At 41.7% G+C, this 20,593-nt stretch overlaps 1 protein-coding gene across 2 annotated transcripts in view; it reads right to left on the bottom strand.

Annotated features, from left to right (window-relative positions):
• DEPTOR (DEP domain containing MTOR interacting protein) overlaps window positions 1-18,509 on the bottom strand; it is a 203,252-nt gene extending 184,743 nt beyond the window's left edge. For both annotated transcript variants that reach the window (XM_081214281.1, XM_081214280.1), the window contains exon 1: window positions 18,291-18,509. In XM_081214281.1, coding sequence (XP_081070407.1) covers window positions 18,291-18,412 — 122 coding nt within the window. In that variant the 5' untranslated portion in view covers window positions 18,413-18,509. The remainder of the gene's footprint in view (window positions 1-18,290) is intronic.
• Between the last annotated feature and the right edge of the window lie 2,084 nt (window positions 18,510-20,593).

The following is a 20,593-nucleotide window of genomic DNA, read 5'->3' as shown; positions in this document are numbered from 1 at the left end:
TTGTGATTTTTTTTAAAGGTTTTACAAAGCAAAACCCATTCCAATTGCTGACCACAAAAGACTTGTCTCTGAAAGAAGATACTATATTGAACTGAGATTCTTGACTAACAATTTAAATATATACAGATTTCTGCACAGATTTCAAGCATTAACTTCTATAAGCTTATGTTGAGTGTCTAAATGAATGTGTGCATGCCTTCTTACCCAACTGATAGACAACTATTCCCACTAACAGGAGATATGGAAATGAATGAAAAGAGCAGGTAATTCCTTCTTTATTCAGTTCCTAGATTAGGTCCTGAGACCAAGAATAAGAATTAACAGGGGTGAGAAGAGTTGTAAGTGGTTAAAGTGCAAACCAGCTAAGTAATAACTGTAATTTTTAGTGTAATTTCTTGTCTAGTGATGTGAAGAAGCCTGGAAACATACACACGCACAAGCAGCTACTCAACGTGGGACAAAATGAAGAAAGCATTAAATCACAGGAAAAGGAAAAATTAAAGAATAAATGTGACCTTATACCTACAACACTATTTTGATATCTATAGTGGCTGACAGAGGGTTTTGGGTGAAGGAAAAACGAAGATGGGAGAAAATAAAGTCAGCATTTCACATCTGGTTAAAACAGCAACATGTAGTCTTGACATGGTTTTCACCAAAAGGAATATGGGCTTTGGCAACACTGCACAGAGAACATTAGGCTACAGTTAAGTATACATTATTAATGTCATCTTCTGTCAGTGCAACAGGTATCAGGCATGCATGCTGGGGAAAAATAATTAGAAAACAAACAGTTTAAGATTCTATATGGCTAATTAAGTAAAGTCTTTACTTTTTTCTCTCAGGATACTTGAAAATTCTAGCATTATGCCTAAATATCCTGATATCTTAGAAAATTTTTATACTTATTCTGTTTTGAATCCAAAATTCCCCAACCCTGAGAGTTCTGCATTCTTCTAATCCTAAAATCAACACCTAGACTACAGGACTTATTTTCCTGCAAATCTAAAGACTTGGTGTGAAAAATTCAATTATAATCATAAAATGATTGCCTTACACATTCCTACAAAGGAAACAAGAGGATCTTGAACTAAATGCCCAGTGCTTATTTGGCTATTTCACCTTATTTGGCTATTTCAATGTACACTCTTTGAGGACAATGAGTCAAAAGCTCTATATTAGAGTCTATTTTACGGATCTACAGTTAACTAAGTTAAAAATTTATTCTAGCTCTAAACAGAAACTGAGCAATACCTTGAAAAGCTCCAAAATAACATTTGGACCTTTTTTTTTTTTTGCTGTACGTGGGCCTCTCACTGTTGCGGCCTCTCCCGTTGTGAAGCACAGGCTCCGCATGCGCAGGCTCAGCGGCCATGGCTCATGGGCCCAGCTGCTCCGCGGCATGTGGGGTCTTCCTGGACTGGGACATGAACCCGTGCCCCCTGCATCGGCAGGCGGACTCTCAACCACTGCGCCACCAGGGAAGCCCTGGAACATTTTTTAATGTTCCTTGCATGAGATCCTACTGACTAATCTATTCCTCACACGCAAAACGTAAGTCTGAGGATACGCATCTTTCATGTTGCTGAGAAGCGGCAATAAATGTTTCCTTCTAGAACCTAAAATATGACCCGCTGGACTCACATTCCAGAACTTCTAATTTAGTTAATCCATAGGTGAAGAGTATTTACTATTATCTTCAAGTAAAACACACAAGTTAATCTGACACTCTGCATGTATACACGCACATCAGTATGCTTCCTGGTAATCAGCCATACATAGCAGTGTAAATAGCCTATTAGTCACACAACTAACCCAAGTTTTTGTAGCTTTTAAATAACTCTTAATACGTTTTTAAATATATTAATGGTGCTATTCATCTTTTTCATATATGTAAGTTTACTTTTTGCCCAACACAGAATAAATACTCAGAGACAAGAGTCCAGGCTCCATGTCCATAGTAGTTGAGGAGTTCTTTGCTTCTGACCTCCAGGCTCCAATGGCTTAGAGCTGAGCACAGCTGTATGCTCAACGTGTACACGCTAAGAGCATGACTTGTGCAGGACACTGTGAAGCTGCAAAGCCCATCTCTTCTATTTGCTGGTCTTGTGATCCTGGACAAGTTTCTTAATTTCTCTAAGACTTTGTGTGCCCATCTCTAAAATGGGACTAATGATACTCACTCAAGGATTAAATGGTACAATTCATGTAAAATACTTATCACGCTACTTGGCATACAGTAAGTGTGCCAAGTTTATTATAAATAAATACTGTTTATTATAATTATTATTATTCACTGAGAAGGCTAAAAGAAAATCAGAGTAACACCAATCCAGTGAATATCGCAACAAATTACATAGCTATAAAACTTAGAACCTACTGCCAAGGGATGATTTATCCATCTATCTTGGCAGAAGGAAGCGTGGTGCTAAGCTATTAAGAACAAGGCCAGAGGTTAAAAGACATAACCTAGTTTGACCTTTGAACTAAATACCCTCATTTATAAAATAAGGTAAAGTTTAAAGTCCTCATTTCAAAACTTCAGAGTAAGTCAAAATGCACTTGTAGCGTTGAAATACGGTATGCCTCTTCCTGGATTTTAGACACAGAAGTTCTGGACCTAAGAATGAGGAAGGTGCCATACCTTGCCTCGGAGAGTGCACAGAACTGCCAGCTGCTGGGGGGGACACAGCAAGATCTGTGACCTTAGAGGCCCAGCTTGACTTCACAGGCAGCGAGCTGGCTGGGACTGGAAGCCTGGTCTTTCCCCAGCAGGAGGGGCTGCACCCAAACCCAGCTTCCCCTAGGATTGGTGGCCGCCTTTCCCCAGCAGGAGGGGCTGTAACTTCGAACAAGCCCCGGAGGTCTCCAGGTGCTGATGCGTCTGGCATTTCCCAGCTCAGACACTTAGGCGCCTGAGTTCACATTATTTGTAACCCAGAGATAAGGCCATGCTCATGCTTGCATTGTAGGAAGGTTGTGTAGCCGGGGGTCAGGGTCCCTCCCATGGAACAGAAACACACTGTATGTCAGGCAGCTTCATGCTTATGCCCAACTCTGTGGAATAATGAGAGAATGGAGGACCACATATCCCTTCTTGCTGACCCTTTGCGTTGATGGGTCCCCAGTAAATATGTTCTTTAATCCACACCATAAACCATGGTATTCACCTTCACCCTCCCTCACTACACAAGAAGGACAAAAATGGAAAGGGTGGTAGGTGCCCTGATGTAGGTCTGTACAAGGCACTGGAAGGCTCAAAACCAGAGAAGCACCCATTCTTTTTGCTGTACACGGGCCTCTCGCCGCTGCGGCCTCTCCCGTTGCGGAGCACAGGCTCCAGACGCACAGGCTCAGCGGCCATGGCTCACTGGCCCAGCTGCTCCGTGGCATGTGTGATCCTCCTGGACCGGGGCATGAACCCGTGTCCCCTGCATTGGCAGGCGGACTCTCTGCACCACCAGGGAAGCCCACACCCATTCTTTTAAGTCACTAGAATAAGTTCAGCAATGAGAGCTGGACTTCCCTTTTAGAAGGTGTTACCTTTTGCTGACACCTCCCATTCCTAAGTCTAAAGGGCTAAAGGAGTCAGGCCTGCAATCACCTTGACCCTCTTCCAGGAGAATCATCAAACTGGTTGCAGGGGCTCTTAGAGAAGAAAACATCTGCCCTGTGAAAACACATACTTCGCTTGAACAATCCTTCTCGTATGGGAGGTGGTGCAGGTCACACAGATAAGATACGATTCTCAAGGCCTTATGGTGAAATACTGAAATATCTGCATTCCAGTAAATGCAGTTTTAAGTGACACACTGAGTATCTCAGATTTAACCTTTGAACACGTCTCTGAATAGACTACCAAATAGTTTTCAATAAGTGTTTTTTCTGTGTTACCTATTGTACTATAATCTCCATGAAGGCCTATCTCCCAGAATTCCCCAAGCAATATAATTTAGTATCTACTGCTATGCTCTATCAAGAACATTTTTGACTACAAAGTAAAACAAATTGTCATATTTTATTATAGATGGGTGTTCTTTTAAGGAATGCCAGGCTACATTTCAGTAGAAAAAATTTTTTTTCGCATAAGCCACCAATAAGGACTACCATGATTTCCCCAAATGTATATTAGATTCCATAATTATGATTGCAGCGCTAAGGGTGGCCTATCCCCTCACCACCCACACATGTAGACGCTCAAAAAGAAGTGACTGAGTCCTGGCCACTAGAAGTTTTCTCTGGCAGAGGCTAGAAGGTCAGCTGAGGAGCATTAGTTGGGTAGGCACAACATCAAAGGACTGAAAATGTCCAGATAATCCCCCAATTCTCACAGGCTTCATACTCCTCCCTGAATAAACATTCTTTCAGAACTGCTGACAAATAGCCAAACCAACTTCCTCTCCTTCTCTGTGTTCCCCTTTCAGAAATGAAATTATCTAGCAGCAAAATAACCACCCAAAGTGGAGCTGCAGGAAGACAACTGAAGAGATTCCCTCTGGTTCATTAAGCTTTTAAATAATCAACTGGTTTTGTCCCTTGTTAAACAAAATGGCCTGACAAACCCTGATGCATTGGAATTGTGGTTTCTAAGGAATTCCTGGCCCTAACCACTGCACCTCCACTTGAGGTATCATAATTGTAAATTATGATAAAGTCCTGAATAATCAGACTCTGCTCTTCTTGGCTTAAAGCCCCGATTACTGCCAAGTCAGCAAATGTTGAACATGTAGACAAATGCATTGGCTCCAAGCCCAGCTTCTCAGCTTTCATGGGTGCTTCTCAATGGGTTTAACTGGAGCTTCTCTCTTTTGTAGCCAACACAGGCATAAGAAAAAGTCACAATTTTATATCACAGTTTCTTGTCAGGACTTGAGGACAAAAGGTTTATTGCATTTGTACACACACCACCCATTTTGAAGAATAAAAGGCTAAATTCATGCAGTATTCTCCAAGAATAAAATCATAAGAATAAATTTGGATTTATTCCTATTCGTTATCTTTATGGTAAGATGCGGTACAAAATCAGTGCCAAAGTTGCCATTGTAAAGTCAATGCGATGGTGCAATGAGATATAAGCTTAAATCTTACTAACAGTGGTGAAAAATCTGCCTTCTTGATAATCGAAGGTAGCTCCTATTTCCAATTTCTGGAGAAGGGAGGGAAAACATTGACAAAATATATTAAAACACATGACCTGAAAGACCTTTCTTAGTTGAGTTATGTAAGTGAAGAACATTTTGCAACTTCCTCAGAAAGTCTGCATCTTAATGATTCCTAAAGCAGCCTGCTTAAACAAAGAGATAACTTTTATACAGCTTTGGCTGGGAGTCTTTCTGGGTGGAGGTGTTACTTGGAAAGACATCAAAACCCAAGTGATGCAAAAATCATTCTTTGCAATTTGAACCTGAGCCACCTGCCATTTTAGTCATCTGTTGAGAGTTCTATTTTACTTCTATTACTGAGCAAACCCTGAACACCAGAGGCATCTCTTCCATTTCAAAGGGTAGTGAGGGGTGAAAGGGGAGGGAGGGAGCATATGGGTGATGAACAGGTGACCATCATGATGGGGAAGTTTACAGGGAAAATTACTTTGAAAGCAGTAGGGTCCAGGATGTATGCCAATGTCTCCTAACCTCTCCCACATTGTATCTTCTCTGTGGCTTTTCTGTGAGCACTTTCTTCTTCTCTGTATAAGCTCCCCCCCTGCAACTTTAAGTTATTTCTCCTAAAATTTGGCCTTAATTACACCGTACCCTGTACAATTTTTTTCCCACTGGTTTCTCATCATTGAGCCCAAATTATCATTTGTGGAGGACACTGGGCTTATCTCTGCAACACCCAATGAACCCTTCACCAGAGTATAGCAGCTATGATCCTACCTGTGCCTCTAAGGAGGAGGCGGGGGGCTGCTGCTTGACTTAAGGCAGTCAGGGTAATACCAGCCTTTTTGCCACAATATTGCAGATGGGTAAGCCTAGGACAACCAGCGAAGGACTCTGCTCTGCTTTAATATCTTGTGAGTCTGTAAGTCAAGATGATCCAAAAACATGAAAGCTCAAGACTGCTGTAGATGGTTGATGGCAGCCGGTCCTCTCTTTTCAGTCTGACTGGTGCTAGTGGCCATCATATGACTGCAAAAGAAGCCTTCATGGAGGCAAAGTTAATGCACAGAGAAAGGTAGAATCAAGAGAACTTAAGAGAAATAGACCTGGAATCCTGATCAAACCTCATGTGAAGTCTACATATCTCTGAAATTTAACATTACATAAGCCAAGAAATCCCCTTTATTGTTTAAACCACTCTACATGTCGCCCTTTATATACTGCCACCATATATTATTTAAATGCATACGTCTTTTTCCCCCTCTCTACGTGGCTTAGGCTGTGACCTGAAGGCAAGAAGGAAGGGCCTTACTGCTTGCTAGTTTACAGAGTTGTTTCCATAGTTGTCTGCACCTAGTAGGAATTCTGAGAGGCCTGGATTCAAAATTAAGCTCCCATACTTACTACTTATGTGACTGGTCAAACTGCTCATGCCTTAGCTTCTTCCATTTAAAAATAGGGATGACAGAATTATTATCAGAATTCAATAAAACAATATACATGCAAGCTCACAGAACAGGACCTGACATTTTGTTATTATTATTGTTTAGTAAATGCCTGAACCGTCCAACTGTCCTTCACTTTACAATCCACATATAAAAACACAAACCCTGATCACCCTCCTCTACAATGATTATCATCATCTCTCACTCTTTTGTACCAAATTTCCCTACAAGTTATGAGAAGATCTTTGTACTGTACCAAACTACTGCCCCATGCTTGTTAGAGAAGAGTAACATATTCAGGGCAACCCAGAACCTGAAGACCCGCTTCTGGCCAGGTTTCCCATGATATAAGCTGTTTATCATCTCTCAGACTCATGTCCTAGGTCTCTGGCCTATGTCTTTCTTTTGTCATTGATCCCTCTTGCCCTTCAGGAATTTCTGAGTCACTGATCTCCCCTGTGCTAGATGCATGGCTTCCATTCCTAAGTGTCCTTCTCTGCCATAAATGCATCTTCGACACTCCCCCGTCCTTAGCTTTTCGATAATTTCTTTTCCATTTCTCTCAATTTTTATACTTACTGAATTATACTGCATCATTAACATATGAATTTATTAAATTATTTTATTATGTATCCATATTTTAAAACAAATTTATTATGCAAAGATATACGAGGCATGAAATTCATGTAATATACGTTACTTGCCCTTTCCCACCCTGGCATCCTTGTAGATTCTACTCCCCTAAGGGATCCACCCCTTCATGAAATTAATTTTGCTTCAGGACAAATACAAATGGAACAAAGGACTCTTGCCTTAAGCAAGTCCAGAAATGTTAACTTAAGATTAATAGCCTTTTTATTATTTTGCACTTGGTTTATTTCACGATTTGGAAATCTTAAACCATAAAAGTGAAAATAAAGTTTCTGATCCACAGTAGGCCAAAAGCGTGCTTGAAACTCTGAGAGATACAAGTGATGACAGAGGGAAGTCTGGAAAATGAAGGTCCTCCTCTTGTCCCCAGCACCTAACCCAGTGTCTGTCATCTAGATGGACTTTGGAAATTATTCATAGAACTAGTGATGAGACACTGAGAGGACTCCTGCCTGGATATGGCAGGACAGCAGAGCCCTTCATGCTGCTGTTGAAACAGGTTTTGGCTTCAAAAAGTAAAATCCAGGGGCTTCCCTGGTGGCGCAGTGGTTGAGAGTCCACCTGCCGATGCAGGGGACACAGGTTCGTGACCCAGTCTGGGAAGATCCCACATGCCGTGGAGCAGCTGGGCCCATGAGCCATGGCCACTGAGCCTGCGTGTCTGGAGCCTGTGCTCCACAATGGGAGAGGCCACAACAGTGAGAGGCCCGCGTAGCGCAAAAAAAAAAAAAAAAAAAAAAAAGGTAAAATCCAACCTTTCCTTCAGCTTTGCAGCACTTCTGCTGAGTCCTGGAAAGGAAAGGGAGGTAAGGACTCCATAGGTGACAATTCTATAGCAGAGTATCATAATTCTAAGGATACAGTATTATTTCAGAAGAAATATAATTATGTATGCACATGGTATCAGTTGGTTATTCACATCTCCTGGATTTCCAGTTACGGGAGTGAATACATTGTTTGAGTCGATTTTCTGTTTCTTGCAGCCAAAAGCATTCAAAGATATCCAGATAGGGGTTTGGGTTTCACAGATATATGTCTTAGTCAGTACTCATCAAATGGTGCATTTCATTATACATAAGTTTTATCTCTTAAAAAAAAAAAGAACCTTGTAGCAACATGAATGGTCCTAGAGAATATCATAGTAAGTGAAGTCAGTCAGAGAAAGACAAATAACGTATGATATCACTTATACATAGAATCTAAAAAAATGATACAAACTTACTTACAAAACAGAAATAGACTCAGACATAGAAAAAAACATGGTTACCAAAGGGGAAGGTGGGGAAGAGCGATAAATTAGGAATTTGGAATTAACAGATACACACTACTATATATAAAATAGATAGTTAAGGACCTACTGTATAGCACAGAGAACTATAATCAGTATCTTGTATCACGTGCTAAAGCAAGCACAGTGGAATGTTAGTTGTGGAATCCAAGCGGTGGAGAAAAGGGCATTCACTGTAGAATTCTTTACACTTTTCTGTATGTTTGAAATCTTTTGTAATAAAATGTTGGAGGAAAAAGCTCTAGTTCACTCTTGTTCCTTATATTTGAATGTCCTTAAATACTCTGTGATAACTTTTGGCCCTTGTAAGTATGGTAGTAGGATAAGTGTACTTTATCATGGCAACTAAGGTCTATTCATCCTCTCTCATGAGGACAGGTTATACCCACTGTTAGGTTTGACTATCAGAGTCTACAAAACAGTCATTAATAAAGTAAATTCTTTTTGTCCCCAATATTTATTTATTAATAAACACTTATAACACTAACTGCCTGGCATAGTTCTAAGTGCTATACAAATATCAACATATCATTCTAAGACCAATTTACTGAAGTCTATTTTCATCACCACTTTACAGACTAAGAAACTAAGACACAGATTCATGAAATAACTAACCCAAGGTCATCCAGCTGGTAAATAACAGAATCAGGGTTTAAGCCGAGGCATTCTGATTCCAGTCTATACACTCTTCAGGCCTGTACTTTCAATCCAATATAATCAACATGTGATCCTTTTCAGCAACTTCATCTGTGATCTCTGGTTATTTCAAGAAAACCTTAGAAACCACAAATAAGTCATGCTATTTGGTACAGACCAGTAATGAGCAAATTTTTAAAAATGTATTAATAGTTATCTTTTTATCACTTCATCTGTTGTATCTGTGTTGTGTATGTGCGTGCTTCATTTATTGTTTTATCTTTAATAAACTTATTTTAGAACAGCTTCAGATTTAGAGAAAAATCATAACCCTTCTACAATCCAAAAGTTCACGCTTTACTGGACTCAGTATATGTGCCTGAAAATAGTGTGCAAACCATATAAAAAGAATTGCATCTTTTTTTTTTTTTTTTTTTTTTTTGCTATACGTGGGCCTCTCACTGTTGTGGCCTCTCCCGTTGCGGAGCACAGGCTCCGGATGCGCAGGCTCAGCGGCCATGGCTCACGGTCCCAGCAGCTCCACGGCATGTAGGATCTTCCCGGACCGGGGCACGAGCCCCTGTCCCCTGCATCGGCAGGTGGACTCTCAACCACTGCGCCACCAGGGAAGCCCAAGAATTGCATTTTAAACAGAAAACTAACGCAGGATCCTCAACAGAAAATGTGCTAAATCCTTTTTTAAGATGGAAAAAAACAATCCTTTCTTAACATATCCTTTTTGTAAATTTGCACATTTATACACTGGTTGTTCTTAAACCAGTACCTCGTTATATATCTCTACACTATCCCCCTCCCAATCACCCTTGTTTTTTTTTTTTGTTTGTTTGTTTTGTGGACACACCACTCATAGTGTATTCCTCCAGAATTTTATAACTTGTTAGAAAATGGCCAACTTCACACATAATAAAAGCACAGGGACTAAGCTAACTGTAATGAAAACAGGATAGCATGAAATGAGGCTTCCTCTCTTAACGAGAGAACGTTCATTCTGATCTTCTTTTGTTTCTCACACTTTAAGTCATGATCAGAGAAGCTACTGGGCACTCTGTACCAGGACTGGTCCTTCTGAAGCCTACCTGATCTGCCACAAAGCACAAGGTTCGGTTCTCTGGGGCTGTAACAGTTTCACCACCCAAAGGAGAGCCTCACAGAGCTGGATGATCAAAATAAGGCCAGGACCTAAGTGGGTGCTGAGCCACAGTTTACTTCAATGAAAGGAGCCTCTGGGTAAATATCAGAATCAGAAATCTGTAGGTACAAGTGTTGCAGGGAGACAGTGTCATCAGGATTAAAACAAATAACAAACACATACCACCACCAACAAGAAAATCACCAGAAGCAGCTAAAGGTTCCAAGTGGAAAGATTTGAGCCTTTCTCTGATGACACTAGCTGCTATCTACCTCCTCTGCAGCTGCCATGAGCTTCCCCCAGCTGGAGGCTCTGGCATTTGTCCCCTCTTGCCACACCCTAGCAACAGCTGTTATCAGAAAACTGCACAGACGAAAGGATATCTTGTCCCCCACTCCCAGGTGTGTTTTCTTTCTCCATCTCGCCTCTCCTACTCAACCTTAAAAATATTTGAAAAGCTACAGAAAAGTGACTCTTTGTGCAGATGAGAGTATATTCCTGTTCTCTCTGAACTCTTCCAGTTTGGGGCCATCCCAGCCCTGATGAAAATAGTTCCTGTTGCCCCTGCTGGCACTGCCACGGGAACAGCTGTTTACAAGCAGGCTGTCTGATCCGCTAAGCTCTCTCCCCGTACTCCGTCTCCACTGGTGTTCCCCCAGCATCTAATAATCCATAAAAACAGTCACTGACATAAGCTTCCAAATTTGGTTAAAGCTGATAATACAGGGACAAGGATCCCAGATCTGGGACCCATCTCTCCTTGGTAGATAATGAGGAAGAGAGAAAAGTGTGATGACTTACTAGGTAGAAAGAGGGTTGATGATTGTTTCCTTTGTCTCTTCCTAATCACTAAACTCATAGACACCAACAATTTAAGAGCTGCCACCTAATAAAGGGACGTGAGTTCCTGATCCAAATAAATACTAGAAATTCTAGGACAGGAGAACAATCATCCATCACCTCTCATTCTCTTCATTTGAGGTGTGTTTATTTAATAACTTATTTTCAGGTTTATTGATTCCAAAGTCGACAGAAGCCAGAACCTAAATATCAGCATTGGCCTTTTAGAAAAGTAATCACAAACATATTACTCAGAAACAATTAACACTGCACTCATTTCAAAAACAGGTTTACGTAAGAATAAGTGCATGAAGGTGTAAAATAATTCCACAATCATGTATTGAGCACTTACTAAGTGTCTTCCATTTGCATGAGGGTTTTGGCAAGTGACAAAGTACTTTCCCAGTCTCTCTCTCCAGGGGAGAAAGGAGTCTTTACTGAGCTTGCTATGTGCCAGGACTGTGCCTGCTGTCCCCACATCCAATGTGTGAAGCAGAAAAGATGTTCATAGGAACAGGGTCTGTATATGAGAAAAGCCTCTGGTGTAAAGGCAGCTCATCACTCTACACGAGGCTTGTCTGCACTGACTCCAAATACAGTCATTTGCCATTTCCTAAAGCTCTCCCTTTTTCATCTGAACAGGTGGTAATTTACCAAGGCCAGGATATCCTCTCTGCTTATTAGAAGAATAAAAGCATATTCCTCCTGCTTGGATTCCTACATTTCAGTAGCAGCATCTGGGCAGTAGCTTTCCCTCTATTCCCTTTGGTTACAATGTCTAGTAGAGCTAGGCTTCCATATTAACGGACACCAGTAGGGGCTACCCCCTAAGACATTCTCTAAGCCAATTTTGAAGTTCCTTAAGTTCAAAGTGCAATAAAACAAACTACAGTTGACCCTTGAACAACTGGGATTTGAACTGCTCAGGTCCACTTATACTTGGATTTTTTCAATATAAATACTACAGTACTACATATTTCATGTTTGGTTGGATCTGTGGATGGGGAACCAGGGATACAGAGAACGTCTGACTATAAAGTCATACTCGGATCTTCAACTGTGCAGAGGGCGGGTGCCGTAACCCGCGCATTGTTCAGGGGTCAGCTGTATTTCTCCTTGTTCTGTTCTGTATCTCTAAATTCCGTATCTCATATTTACTTTATTGTAGATTGGCCTTTGGTTCCAGAAGCTGATTTTTACCTTCTATCTGCATACTGCATTAACATTGGCAAAGCAAATTCAGAAAAGCAACTCAATACTGATTTAACATGTTTTTATGAAAAAGGCAACAGCAAGGCTGTAGGAGTCTGGAAAGGCAGTCTGGTGTAGCAAAAAGGCAATACATCAAACAATTTGAAAGAACTGCAATTTCCTACAACTTAGCTAAAACTCATTGCCTCGTAAATTGCTTTTAGGGACCCAGCTTTAATGACTGGATAAGGCTGTTGTAATTAGCATATTTAGTCTAGGTAGATGAGCATAACCGAAAAGCTTGAGGTGTTTTCTCTCTTAATTAAGCATCCCTCATTACGTTCTTAATTCTCCCCCTACCCCACTCCCATCCTCACAGCTGGCAAAACAGTGAACTGTAATTTATCTTCCCATTAAAATGATTACAAATTCAGAATGAGTTCAAATTAAGTTTTCAAAACCATATGGCAAGGGAGACCCACTTTAAAAGTTCTATCTCGTCAAAACATAAACACTTCTAGAAATTAATTAGCTTTTTCCCGACAGAAGGGAAAAATCATTTGTCTACTTGCTTGTTTGCAAAAGTTCTCATACCAGAATATCATAGTCTTATATATATGATTCTGTTGTACATTGGTCTTACCCTGACACTTCTTTTTTTTTTTTTTTTTTTTGAGGTATGCGGGCCTCTCACTGTTGTGGCCTCTCCCGTTGCGGAGCACAGGCTCCAGATGCGCAGGCTCAGCGGCCGTGGCTCACGGGCCCAGCCGCTCCGCGGCATGTGGGATCTTCCCGGTCCGGGGCACGAACCCGTGTCCCCTGCATCGGCAGGCGGACTCTCAACCACTGCGCCACCAGGGAAGCCCACCCTGACACTTCTTAACCCTCTAAATTGTAATCTAGCATTTTGCTTAAGAGCAAGAACTCTTAGCTCTAGCGCTTTCTGGCTGAAAACTCTATGGCCAGTTAGCTTACATACTTCATTCCTCAGTTTTCCCATCTGTAAAATGAGGCTAACAAGTATATCTTCTACACAGAGTAGCTTATAAAGCTTAAAGGCATATATATGCTTTTGATAATATATATTAATATATATATATATTTCTAATGATATATATAAGCACTTGGAAGAGTCTTCGGCAGGTAATATATGCCATATAAGTATTATTGTTATTATTATCATGCCTACCATTACCACAGAGAGAACAGTGATATTCATTGGCCTTCTTTATTTAAATGCTCTATTACAAACCACTTTCTTGCTAAGTATCTCTGGGCTTAATCTATAGAAGAAACATAAGGTGGATTTTGGATGCTGTAATTAGAATGTCAGTTATGATTGCATGACAAATTTCAAGATAAAAGATTTATACATAAAACATAAAAATAATGATTTAAAAAGTCATCGTATGAAACCTCAGTAATACGAATGATTTTTATATGGTTAATTATCTTCAAATCAGGAATGTTCTGAGACAATTTTCTGGACTATTTATGGTATATTTTCTCTGTGCTGTATCAAGAATAATACCATAAAAAGATATATGTAAAATATCAGTCCCATCTGGTGTGGCAGTAATGTGTTATCAAGTTAATGATAAATATCATCGCATTCTTTGGCCAATCCAAAAAGAAAACATAAAGTTTATTTTTAAAGTTTTAATATTTTGTCTTTCATCACTCTAATGTGTCATCCAAATGCATTTTTGTAGTAGTTTTATTGATATAATTCACACACCACATAATTCACCCATTTACTGTCTATAATTCAATGGTTTTTCAGCATATCCACAGAGTTATGATATCATCACCACAATCAAGTTTAGAACATTTTCATCATCCCCAAAAGAAACTCTCCACCCATCAGCAATCACCCTCCATTCCCCCTCCCCACTGCCACTGGCAATCACTTTCTGTCTCCACAGATTTGCCTATTCTGGACATTTCACATAAATGGAATCATATTGGGTTGGCCAAAAAGTTGTTCGGGTTTTTCCGTAACATGGAGAACCCGAATGAACTTTTTGGCCAACCTCCTAATACATGTCTTTTTGTGTCTGCCTTCTTTCACTTAGTATCATGTTTTCAAGGTGCATCCATGTTGTAGCATATATCAGTACTTTATTCCTTTTTATTGCTGAATAATACTCCCTTGTATGAAAAGACCACACATTATTTACCCATTCATCAGTTGGTGGGCACTTGAGCTGTTTCTGGTTTTGGCTATTACATAAAATGCTGCTGTGAAAATTTGTGTACAAATTTTTATGTAGACATATGTTTTTGTTTCTCTTGAATACATACTTAGGAGTAAAATCGCTGGGTCACATGGTAATTCTATGTTTAGTCTTTGAGGAAATACCAGAATGATTTCCAAAGTGGCTGCATCATTTTACCTTTCCACCAGCAGTGTGTAAGGGTTCCAATTTCCCCGCATCCTTGCCAACAGTTCTCATTATCTGTCTTTTTGATTATAGCCATCCTGGGGATGTGAAGTGGTATCCAAATGCAGTTTTAAGATACAAAAATACTCAGATACATTGAGCAAGGAAGTAAAATCTTTTACGACAAGGGAAAGCACAAAGAGATTAGGAAAAGGATCCTGCAGTCAGGCTGGAGAAGAAAGCAGGAGATGTTTTTAAATGTTACTCAATTTCATATCCTTATGCAACCAGCTGCCCTTACCAAAGTGTCAGGATTACGGAGCCAACCCCCAATTTCACATCTGGAGCTTATAATAATCATAGCAACAACTACTCTTGATTTATTGATTTATTTTACAAAGTTTCTTCCCACGTTATACTCCATTTGCTCCAACACCACAGATCTTACGTGGGAGGATATTATTATTCCCATTCTGCAGGCATAGTCGCTGAGGCCCAGAGTGGCTAACTGGCTTGCCCAAGCAAAAGTAGTTCAAAATAGTGGGCTTCCCTGGTGGTGCAGTGGTTGAGAGTCCGCCTGCCGATGCAGGGGACACGGGTTCGTGCCCCAGTCCAGGAAGATCCCACATGCCACGGAGTGGCTGGGCCCATGAGCCATGGCCGCTGGGCCTGCGCATCCGGAGCCTGTGCTCCACAACGGGAGAGGCCACAACAGTGAGAGGCCCGCGTACCGCAAAAAAAAAAAAAAAAAAAAAAAAAAGTAGTTCAAAATAAATACATACATCCATATATACATCCATAAATAAATATTAAATTAATAAAATTCACAGAGCTGGACCTGGAAGCCAAACTTTGTATTTCAAATCCCAATCCTGGTGTCTCCTTTCCTTACCACCTTCATTCACTTCATCTTTGATGACCCAGAAAGCAATGGAAAGGAAAGAGAAGGCAGAGAGAAGCAATTGTCTGTGTGTCTGTGAGTGTGTGAGTGAGTGTGTGTGTAGCAATTAGAGGCAGTAGGCCTGGACATCACAAAGTCCCCACAATCAGCCAGTGAGAAAGCAGTTAGGGATGTGAAAACATGTTGTGACAGTGACAGCCAGGAGGGCTGCATCCCTACTCCTTTATGAGAGGTTCTTCCGGTAACCAAGAAGCTAGGGGCATACATGGCCACTTAAATCCCTAAATTCTGAATATTACATTATCTGTATTTACAATAGTATATTTAATTATATACACTAGTTATTCAAATATTCGAGTAATTACTATGTACTCTGTACTCAGCACGGTGCAAAGATGGTAGAGATTTTTAAAAAGCAACGATGACAGTTTCCCAAAGTAAAATTAAGTAACTAACATTTACTAAGCCTTTTACATGTAGCATCTCCTCGTTTAATCCTCACAAAATTCCTGCAAGAGAAGTAAAACGGAGGCACAGAGAAGTTAAGTAAATTGTCCACAAGTCACAGGACTAATAAATGGTGGAGACAGAAATAAGAACCCAGGCAGCCTGTGTTCTTAACCACCAACCAATCCTTTCTGCTAGATCTTGCTCAGCTGGAAGTCACGTGTGGTGACACACAGAGACCAATAACACTCGTTAATTCCAACAACCATTTGTTGAATGCTCTTCAATACATGAAGCCCAGGGGAAAACTCTCACAACAACCCTATGAAGTGCTATCTTCGTTGCCTTTCTACAGATGAGGAAACAGGCTCAGAGAAGTGAATTAACTTGTCCAAAGTCACAGAACTATAATAGCTAAGGCTGGCATGGTGCATACTATATCCCAGGCACTGATCTAAGCACTAACTCATCTAATAATCCTCATCACGATACAGAGGTAGGCTCCATTATTACCCATCATTCTTAGTTAAGTAACTTGTCCAAGGTCGCACAGTAGTAAGCAGCAAACCCAGATTCACTCTGGTTTTAAAGTCCTCCTCAAAACAACTTAACAATGTTAACTCTTGGCAACAAAGTGGCTGAGCAGAAACTCAAACCCAGGTCTATGTCACCCGACTGCGAGACAGCCCTCTATCTCCTTACCGACACACTAAGGCTACCCCTCAAACTTGCTGCCGTGCAGTGGGGTGCCTGGGAAGAGGAGAAGTGCTCTGGGGACCTCCCCAACCAAGGAAGAGGTATTTAAGCATCTCGAAGGAGAAAGTGCTTTCTGTACAAACAGAGGCACCCTGCAGTTTATTATTTTAAAGGAAGTGAAACGTACCCAATTGAGGAGCAGATAAATTATTAAAGTGTTTCAAGGTGAATCAGAAAAGCTTTATTTTGATTTTTTCAGTTAGAAAATCTCTTGATGGAAAAGAAGCTTTTATTCCCTTTAATTCTGACTATACATTAAAAAATCATCAAGGGATAGAAATGCGCAATTTGCCTCTTGTAACTTTAAGCTCAATTAATTCTGACCTCCAAAATTTACTTTCTCAATCTAAGGGCAGCAAGCAGGGTGGTTACCAAACCTTTAGGGGTCGTTGCAAGAGTCTCTCTCCTTCGGGTCCTGAAACACAGCATTTTAGAAACCAAAATGAGCCTGGAGATTCAGGCCAAGAACTAGAAGTAAGAGGCAAGCGCACCGTTCCGGTGGGACAGGGGCCGGCATGCAAGTTTTGACTCAACCACTGTAAAGCCAAGAGGTTTTTCCCCCTGGCAAACTGATTAATGACCACAAGACGGGCAGCTGCGGAACCGGTCATACCATAAGGAGAATTCTCAAACATGAATCCAAGAAGGACCAGGATGGGATGGGAATGATAAAGTGGGCGGGAGGGGGGCCCGAATCTGGGGGTAACTGCCTGTCCTGGACGCAGTGACACACATCAAGTCCCAATTCTTGCAGCAGCCGGGGGCCAATGGACCCTGCTGCCCAAAATGTGCGCGCTGGGGGAGCTGGCAGCAGGGCAGCGGGACAAGGTGCCTCCACGCCCCCTTGCGGACCCAAATGACTGATGAGTACGTGCCAATTAAGTGATAAGTACAGTGTTTGAGAAATGTTCTCAGTTTAGCCCCCACCACAACCGTTCAAGGAAGTTGCCGTGATCAGCCCCATTTTACAGATGAAAATACTGAGGCTCAGGGGAGTGACGCCAGACTTGCAAGCCAAAAGTAAAACCTTAAGTGAAGGGGATCTGGTCTGGCTCCTTTTATCTAGGAGTAAAGGGGCTGGGGTTGGGGCCGGAGGGGGGCCCTTCACCCGCTCCTCTCGTTCTCTGAGCGGAAGAGGAGCTAGCTGTCAGCCGGGAGGCCTGGCAGCTCCCGGGTGCCCGGGCAGAGAGGGCGCGCGCGGTCGGCAGCAACGCGTCTGCGGGGCGCAGGGCTGCAGCAGCTGGGCGAGGGCGCAGCGAGCACCGCGCGCCCACCCGCGTCCGCCTCAGTAGCCCCGCGCCAGTCCGGAGTCCTCAGGGCGCCGGGCTGCAGCAGCTAAGCGGGGGCGCGGCGCGGACGGTCGACGCGTCCGCAGGCGTCCCGGAGCGCCGCGCGAGTCGCTAGCCACGAGCCACGGCGCGCGCGCGCGCGCGCGACTGCCACGGACACTGGCTGGCAGTGCCACCTCAAGCCTCCCCCGGCACTGCCCCTCATCTTACCGTAGCTGCTCTCCGGTGACCAGGACCTCAGCCATGCGCTCCAGCTCCCTTTGCTGCGCCCCGCCACTCCCGCTGGTGCTGCTGTCGCTGCCACCGCTGCCAGCGCTGTTGCCCTCCTCCATGGTCGGGGCTGCGCCGCTACCTCTGTCTTCGCCGTCCGCCGCGGGTTCGGGTATTAAATCCGCCTGCCCTCACTGAGGCCTCCACCGCCATCTTTGTTAGGGGCCGTCCCGTAGTTCAGACGCGATTGGCTGGAGAGGGAATCCCTTGTGGGTAGGCTGAAGCGCTCGGCGAGTCCGCCCCAGTAACTCCAGCTTGGGGGCGTGGCTGGAGCCCCGCGTGGTCGGGGGCGGGGCCGAGAGAGGAAAATATCAACATCTGGGCGGGGGGCGGTTCTGAGCTAATTGTGCTGTTTGAGGTCGAGTTCGCTGTGGACGTTTTCCTTTACCCACAAAGCTCATGCTGTGGGATCCTGGGGACGGGCGGGGAGGTTACTAGACAAGTGTGGAGGCATTTTTATTATACTGTCCGTGTCCCAAATTGCCAGAGTGAAAATAATAATTTAGCTAAATAGTGAACAATGAAGTCTGTACATGTCATTGCAGGGCTTTAAGAAATTAAAGCAACCTCCTCACCAAAGACAGCTTACTTACCTTTCGGTGTAGTCAATACAGAACGCTGGCCTGGGAATCAGACAGACCTGGGATCCAGCTCCACACCTATAATTTTGTAACTAAATGTGCTTAATCCCCAGTTTCTTCCCTCACAAAATAAAAATAATTGTGGCTATCATCTGTTGACAATCTGCTGCATTAAAGATGCTTCAGGTAGTTGTTACTGTCTTTAACTGCAACAAATTATAAAATTAGTATTGTCCTCTTACTCAGGAAGCAGTTCTGGAGAGATGGGGTAACTTGATCCAAATTCTGCATAAAGTAGGAAAATCGTTTAACAGAAGTAGAGGTCCCAGAGATAACGAGATTAACTGGCTGTTGCTCATGTTTTAATTCTGTAATCATTACATAGACTATCAAAAGTTTGCATGGGCTTCAAGCTCAAAAATGAAGTTTCTATCCTGATTCTGTCATTTACCAACTTTGCAAACTTATGCTAGTTACTTAACTTTTCTGGGCCTCAATTTCCTATCGATAAAACAGGAATAATTCCTACTTTATATGGATGTTGTGTGGCTTAAATGAAATAACATTACGTAAAATTTCCAAGTACATGCTATGTATTCAATACATGTTCTCTTTAATATCATTACTGCTTTTAATACGAAGAAGAAGAGAAAGGAAAAAAAGAAGAAATTCTTGCCAGATACTTTCCATTATGAGTTTTTGATGCTAGACAAAACACTTTTCCTCAAGTTAACTCTAAAGAATTTTTTATTATTAATAGGCCTTCAGAATGAAGAAAAGAGAAGTGCAGACCTAGCCCCACTAAATCTCTCTTTGATTTAATGGTTTTAAGCTTTTCAAAAGTGCAAAATGAAAAAAAATTACCTATTCCTAATTATCCATTGTTCAAGCAACATTTAGTTTTATCCAAAAGCTCTATCTACATATTGTAAATTGTATCACTATTATGATTGTCTTCTGGTTTTTCTCCCTTTAAATCTAGTCATGTGTGGTTTGAATTCAGACAGATTCCTTTACCTGAAAAATAAAAATGAAAAATGTTTTTTTTGTAAAATCCTTTCTTGTTTAATAGTTTCTGATAAAAAGTTCAAGATCAAAAACGTTTATCATACAAGTTTATGATAAAAAAAACTATTAAAAAAAGCACCTTAACATACGGGGAAAAAAATCAAGTCAGTAACATACCTGATACCAGTACTCCAGTGAGAGATAGTGCAGAATTTATTTTTCATGCTTGATGAGAAGGTTTTGTGAGTGTGTGTGTGTGTGTGTGTGTATAGATGTGAACAGGAAATGGGGAATTGGCATGCTATTATTGTTTTAACCTTTCTTTTGACATATGAGACACACCATGTTCCATTGGGTTAGAAGACAGACCCTTTTTCCTAACTTAGGGAAACGTTAGTGAACTGACTCTTAAGGACATGTGAGCATAAATGCCAAGACTCTGAGCTCTGGAGCAACTGGTCCCAGAATAAAGTGTGATCTATAGGTATTGCTAGATGAGAGAAGGGTGCTGAAATGGCAATTAATCCAAGATCTTCAAAGGGCTAAAAATTCCAGCAGATCTTGGTTTGACTCCTGGCTCCATTGGAGAAAGTTCATTATATTTTCTATGTTTTTTCCCTTCTTTGTAAAGTTGGGATCATACCACCAATCCCA

This window comes from Mesoplodon bidens (genome assembly GCF_964165515.1).
Source record: "Mesoplodon bidens genome assembly, chromosome: 16".
Classification (NCBI taxonomy): Eukaryota; Metazoa; Chordata; class Mammalia; order Artiodactyla; family Ziphiidae; genus Mesoplodon; species Mesoplodon bidens.
This window is presented reverse-complemented; position numbering and strand designations above follow the sequence as displayed.